This window comes from Chiloscyllium plagiosum, chromosome 16 (assembly GCF_004010195.1).
Source record: "Chiloscyllium plagiosum isolate BGI_BamShark_2017 chromosome 16, ASM401019v2, whole genome shotgun sequence".
Lineage (NCBI taxonomy): Eukaryota > Metazoa > Chordata > Chondrichthyes > Orectolobiformes > Hemiscylliidae > Chiloscyllium > Chiloscyllium plagiosum.
In genome coordinates, this window is record NC_057725.1 from 40030846 (window position 1) to 40037454 (window position 6609).

Consider the following 6609-nt stretch of genomic DNA (forward strand, 5'->3'; position numbering starts at 1 on the left):
AACATTTAAAAGGCATTTGGATGGATATATGAATAGGAAGGGTTTGGAGGGAAATGGGCTGGGTGCTGGCAGGTGGGACTAGATTGGGTTGGGATATCTGGTTGGCATGGACGGGTTGGACCGAAGGGTCTGTTTCAATACTGTACATTTCTATTACTCTATGTAAGAAACTAAATTCAGAGGGTACTGTTTGGTTAATGTGGAGATGCAGCAGAAATTGTTAAGTCAATTTTAATTAACTGATTAAATTAAAACCAGGCAAATTGTATCTGATTGGTCAGCGTGTTACAGTAGGGATGTTTCAGCAATTGTTTCCGATTACCCCTTACCTGATGACAAAAGGCTATGAGTGGACTTATTCCTTTTATCAACAAAGAACACGGCTCTTTGTGTGAATAAAAGTAAACCTCTAGCATGTGCAAATGAGTTATACAATGCTCATTACGGATAACCTTAGGTTGTGGTGTAATTCTTAGTGCAGTCAGGATTATTTTGTAAATGCTGTCCAATAGATCATCACATTTAATGTTGGACACTATTCTGAGTCTTACAAGCATGTGCTAACTTAAACATGATTGGCATATTGTCCACTACAAGGCAGTCAAAGGGATGAAGCATTTAGTTTTGCATTTGAGTACAGGATAAATTGATTCAAATTTTTATAATGTTGATTGTGTGGTCTTTGGGTGAAAATCATAGTAAATCCTAAGATTTCAGTTTCAGCCAACACGAATAAAGACTAAAAGACAAACTGTGCAAGTTTAAAATGAGTAATCATTGAATTTAATGTGATCTTGGTGATCAGAATGACCAAATGTATAAATGATTAACTCTAAAAATTTTGAACAATTTCTAACACAAAATGTGCTAAAATTGCTGTACCGTGAACTTTAGAATAATCTAAGTGCAGAGCTAAATGTTTGTTCAGGCAATATCCCAGTTAGCTAATGTAAAACCTTGTTAATGATCAAAGATCACATTCAAGCTAAGGAGCAAAATATGTTGTCCTAAGACATAAGTTAAGTAAAACTATGAGCATGCTAAGCTGACAACTTATGCTTGATGACGATGATCTGTGCCATGAAAACTGAGAACATTCAGATGTCTCCTTTGACCTTCAATCAAGTCAAACTCCACATTTCCTCCACCCTAAACCTGATCCTGTATCTCTAGCTTTTCTTTTATCTTGCTCTCATGCCTTCTCCAAAGTTATCCATGAAACTGCTGATGTTCATGTTCATGTTCTTGTTGGTAGTTGATATTGTAAATAGTTTCCACTTGGGTCCTTACCCTTTCTTTTAAAACTGCCTCTGTAAACCTTATCTCTGAAAATACACCGTTCTGCCCAAAGTCATAGAGTCAGAGATGTACGTTATGGAAACTCAAATGTATTGTTGTCTCCCAAATCTGTGCCCATCTTTCTAACAGCTCTGTTTTTGAACTTTAGTAATCTAGTTTAGACCCCAGCACAATACTGAAATTACTTGAATCAAAGTCACAAGTGACCTAGACACACTCTAATGTTTGATATTCTCGTAGTTTAACAACCTTTTCTGCCAATTTCTTACTCACTAGGATTTCCCTCATTTGCTTTCATTCTTGCCAGTTTGGTTCTAGCTGAAGCATTTTGAGCAATGGGCTCTATCTCAGTTTCTCACGTGACTCTGGAGCATCACCAGATTCTTCTCCTCTTTCTTATCTACATGCACCTTCAAATGGCATCGTCGATACATGTGGGTTCCATATCTTGCTCTACTTGGTCTACCTTCTCGAAACAAATTCTGTCTCTTTGTTGTCAGACTACTTAATTAACAACTGTTCTTGTTTCAGTAATGTTCCAATTAAGGACTCAGAAGACTGAAGCCATCGTCTCTGGCCCCTGTCAAAAACTTTGGATCCTTTCCATTCATTTCATTTCTCACTCTCTTGCCTCAACCTTGGATTTGACCAGACTGTTTGCAGCCTTGATTTTGCATTTTATGTCAACCTGAACTTAAAGATTCTCCATTATAAAATATCTTCTGCTTTCACTCCTAGTGACATTGGAGCTCTCCATTCCCAGTTTGGCAGAACTGCTTTTGAAATTTTCACCAGTGTTATTATCACCTGCAAATTTCACCTATTGCAGGGCTCTCCTGTCTGTAACTTTGTTTAGTTCTACAGTACGCTCCTACTCCTTGGCCCACCGCAACCCAAAAAGACCCTCCACTGCTGGAAATCTGCATGCCTGCAGCATCGGTGGTCCTGTCATTAAAAACTTAGACTGTGGATTATTTTCCCAAACTGCACCACTTCTCCAGTTTCCTGTCATCCTTTCAGGACCTGTTTTGAAGCTCAACTCTTCAGCTAAGCTTCTAGTCACCCCCTCCTAGTACCTGCTCCTTTTAGACAGTAGTTTTTGAATAAGTTTGGATACATTGTGATGGTAAATATTAGCACACAATTGAAGAGTTTCATTGCTAATGTGGCTGTGTGCAAGATTGTGACTTCAAATCAAGTTCCATTGAGCTTGTAATATACTTTGCTACAATGCTGTATCTTATCAAAGGCTTTCTTGAAGTCAATGCACACTGATTGCATTTCTTACCTTTTATCAGAGACTTTTGTGATGTTTGTCAAGTATGATCATTGACCTTGAAATTTAATGCTGGTTATTTATAATAGTAAGAGCTGGGGTTGTGCTGATTCCATTTTTGAATTGCTTTTAAATGCATCAGAACAAAGTTCATTATGACAGCAAGATTAGGGAAGACTTTTGAAGAATGTACTTCAGTAGCTGTTACAAATACAGTAAACTCCCTGCCAGCACATTCATTTTTCGCAAATTCTCTAATGTACACTTAACACAGCACGCACCATATCACCCATCATTATGTCAATGCTCAGCTATCTGCAGTATGGGAGGCAAAATACGATGATAAAATGTCAACAAAACTAAAATGAAAGATCTTGCTCGTGGAAATATTGATGACAGCACTGTATTCCCAGGTCTGCAAGTACTCATGTGTTGATTCCTGTCTTGGATATGGGCCCACAACATTGTGTAGATCAATAATTTGTGAGCCACCAACTTCACTTTATGTTAAGGCTCAATGTCTAGTCCTCATGTCTTCTGTTTCTTTTAGTGTTCTTGCATTGTTTCTCTACTGGAATTTAAAAATATTTAATAAAAATATGATTTTCAGAGAATTTTAGTTTGCTTTGTGTGTTGTAGATATTAAAAATTTGATTGGCTGTAACTTATCCTATTGATTCCTGTTATAAATCGTGTTTCCAGTTCGTGATTTCAGCAGCTACCTGAACGTAGACAATACCTTAAGAGTACAAGCTCCAAACTAATATGTAGTCTGCCATTTAAAACTAATACCATTGTGACTTTTGTAATTGTCTTCATAACCTACTGCTGATGTTTCTTTGCAGAAGTCTTTTATGAAATGCATAAAAATATTTCTAAATTTCCCTGATCGATAACTCGAGGGATTAAAATCTGGTTGTAAATTTTTGATGTTTGCTGTGAATATGATACTTTTAACTCTGCTTTTCTACAACTTGTAATAATCTTAATAGTTCTAGTTTTATAATATTTGACTTCAAATGTATGTTCATGAGCCTGATCATCAAATCTGCCAGTTCAGCATTGACAAGCGATGATTGGGTGAACTTAAATTGGTAAGAGTTTTTTTTTAATTCTAGAAGAGAGAACATTGTTTTGATTTGCTTTTGTTTCATTTTGGTCAGGGAACACTTTATTCATTTATGCATTTGATTATACTGGGAATGTTTTTTTTACTTAGCAGTATTTAATACGAAATGATTTATAAATGGGCGTGGGCTGAATTCTCTGAAAAAATGTTTACGTCAAAGAAGGTGGAACTCGTGTAATAGAGAGGGAACTTTAACTACATAAATTATTTATTGTTTATCCCTTTTATGCACAAAAATAGAAATGACGTTTTCTGAAAGGGTTCCTTCCTCATAGGATGTGCATTTACTAGCACTACTATTGGTCCATTTCTAGCCTGTGGTAACATGCTGTGTTGAGCTTCCTGTTTGATAGAGATCTTATTCTGACATGGACCATTCAGTTCCTCCCACTTATTAATGGCTTTTCAAGAGAATCTAACTTCTCATTAACAGTTGTGTGCTGAAATGCATGTCAGTACTTAAGTAATAGCTGAGCAACTCCTAAAGGAGCCTTTTGTTTTTGCAATTTTGATATGCAGGATTAGAAAGCCTTGCTGATATTTTCTCCATAGCAACCAGCCAGTGACCTCACTAATACTTTGTTGTGCTGGTGATGAGAAAATGCTTAAGTGATCTGGGAAGGCATCATCAATGCATCAATAGCTCCTTTACATAATTTGAACATCTCAATAGAAAATTGAGTCTTGAATATAGTGCAATTTGTAGTTGGATTTAGCTTCAAAGAAGTTAATGAACACTTCTCTGACTTCAGGGAATTTTGCAAAAGTTGCTAATGCAGGACTCACTATGTATGTCACACTGTAAACATTTGCTATAAATTCTGACTTACAATTGTGTCCTACACAACCACCTGATGAAGGAGCGTCGCTCCGAAAGCTAGTGCTTCCAATTAAACCTATTGGACTATAACCTGGTGTTGTGTGATTTTTAACTATGTACCAAGCATCATTCTACTTTTCTCTTGCTACCAGGGATTCTCATTTTATAGTAGAGCATTGCCAAGAAAATCTCTAGTTCTGTTTTGTTCACATCATGCACCAGTTGTGCTTTCTGATAGATGATGGTTTACATAAGAGTCAACTGACTTTCACTTATTATTGAAGTTGAGTCCAAACAGCAGAAATCAGGACTACAGCCTTTGGTCACAGTTCAGGTTTACAGAGTGTTGATAACCTTCAGAATCAAAGGTCCTTGATCAGCACAGACAATGCCAGAGACTAAATTCACACAGACATTGAATATGCATTTAAATTTCTCTTTACGGGTACTCATTTCCTCTTGACTCCTTACTTTCACTGTCTTTTCTTTCTCGCTAACCTCCTTATGCACCACCCCCTCATCCTTCATTTCTCTGTCTCTCTTCTAATCCTATCTGTGTGCCTATTGTCAGATATATGCCCACACAGCATTAGACCTGAAACTTGCTGATGGCCTTTGCTTCCTTGTATTGTATAAAGGAAACTAGTTATTCTATTTATGTATGCTGTTTTAATATTATGTTAAGCCATTAACTTTGTATTAATAGTTACGCCAACAAAATGTTCCTGTTCTCACTGCTCAGATTGAATATTTGCTACGGAAACTGACTGAAGCAATGGGAGTTAATTGGCAGCAAGAGCAGTTTGAAGACTACAGAGCTCATCTTGGTGCCAAGCGCTGTGGCCTTTCTGCATGGGAGTTCATTGAACTGATTGGCTCTGGCCTGTTCTCTAAGGGCATGAACAGACAAACGTTGTCCATGGCAATCAATGAAGTTTACTGTGAGCTCATTCTGGATGTGCTGAAACAGGTAAGAGTGGTTTTGTCGTCGTCTCAGGCTTATTCCCCTCTGTTTTCCCCCAAAACACTCTTAGTTGGGTAATGCTGTTTTTTCTGAGTGGAATGTAATAAGCGGTTACAGAAAGATGTGAAAGAAGTGTCTTGTTTTTTAAAAACAGCTTCATTATGACACTCCGGCTTATCCAGCAAAAGACAGCAGTGTATTTCTTCAGAAGGTTTTAGTAGTCATGCTTTGTGTAGCATGAGTCAATATTCAGTTTCATAACTTATCCAGTGTTTTTCATCTCCCTGGGTGTTCAGGTAGACGTGATAAGGACATCAAAGGGATAAGTATCTATTGAGTTACATTTCATGGCTTGAAGCAGAATTGAGTGACTTTGGCAGAGATCTCTCATCAAGCTGCTCACAGCATTTTCTTGGATATTGGAGGACTATATCCAGATGGGGAAATTCACAAGAAGAGAAAACTGAGTTGAGATGGCCACCCCCCAACAACAGGCAACATAAATGAAAATAATATTCCTGTTGTAATGATATTTCATGAAAATCAGGTTGAAAAGTCATAAGATTTTATTTATAAATGTCCCATGAAAGAAAAAAAAAGCTAATGGATAAAGATCCTTTAAAGATATCTTATTGCCAATTTCATTTGCTTTTATGTTTTTTTTTAGCCTCAGTATTTCAGACAGTTCAGGGGAAATATTAGATACAAGCTACAAAAGAAACCAAGGTAAATTTAGAGAAATTCAAACAAAAGATTTACTTTGAACCTCACTAAACTTTTAAAAAACAAGCAAAAAGTGAACCAGGCACACAGTTAGGTAAAATTACACACAAAATTACACAGTTTATAAACTTTAAATTTATGGCCTTGATGACAAAGTCATGAGGCAAGTTATAGAGTCATAGAGATGTACAGCATGGAAACAGACCCTTCAATCCAACCTGTCCATGCCAACCAGATATCCCAACCCAATCTAGTCCCACCTGCCAGCACCCAGCCCATATCCCTCCAAACCCTTCCTATTCATATACCCATCGAAATGCCTCTTAAATGTTGCAGTTGTACCAGTCTCTACCACTTCCTCTGGGAGCTCATTGCATACACGTACCACCCTCTGTGTG

General features: G+C 37.2%; 1 protein-coding gene across 1 annotated transcript in view; it reads left to right on the top strand.

The window, feature by feature from the left end:
* The window catches only part of swap70b (switching B cell complex subunit SWAP70b), a 135011-nt gene that overhangs the window by 30721 nt on the left and 97681 nt on the right, over window positions 1-6609 (top strand). The window contains exon 4 of the mRNA XM_043705901.1: window positions 5267-5494. Within this exon, the coding sequence (XP_043561836.1) occupies window positions 5267-5494 (228 nt within the window). The remainder of the gene's footprint in view (window positions 1-5266; window positions 5495-6609) is intronic.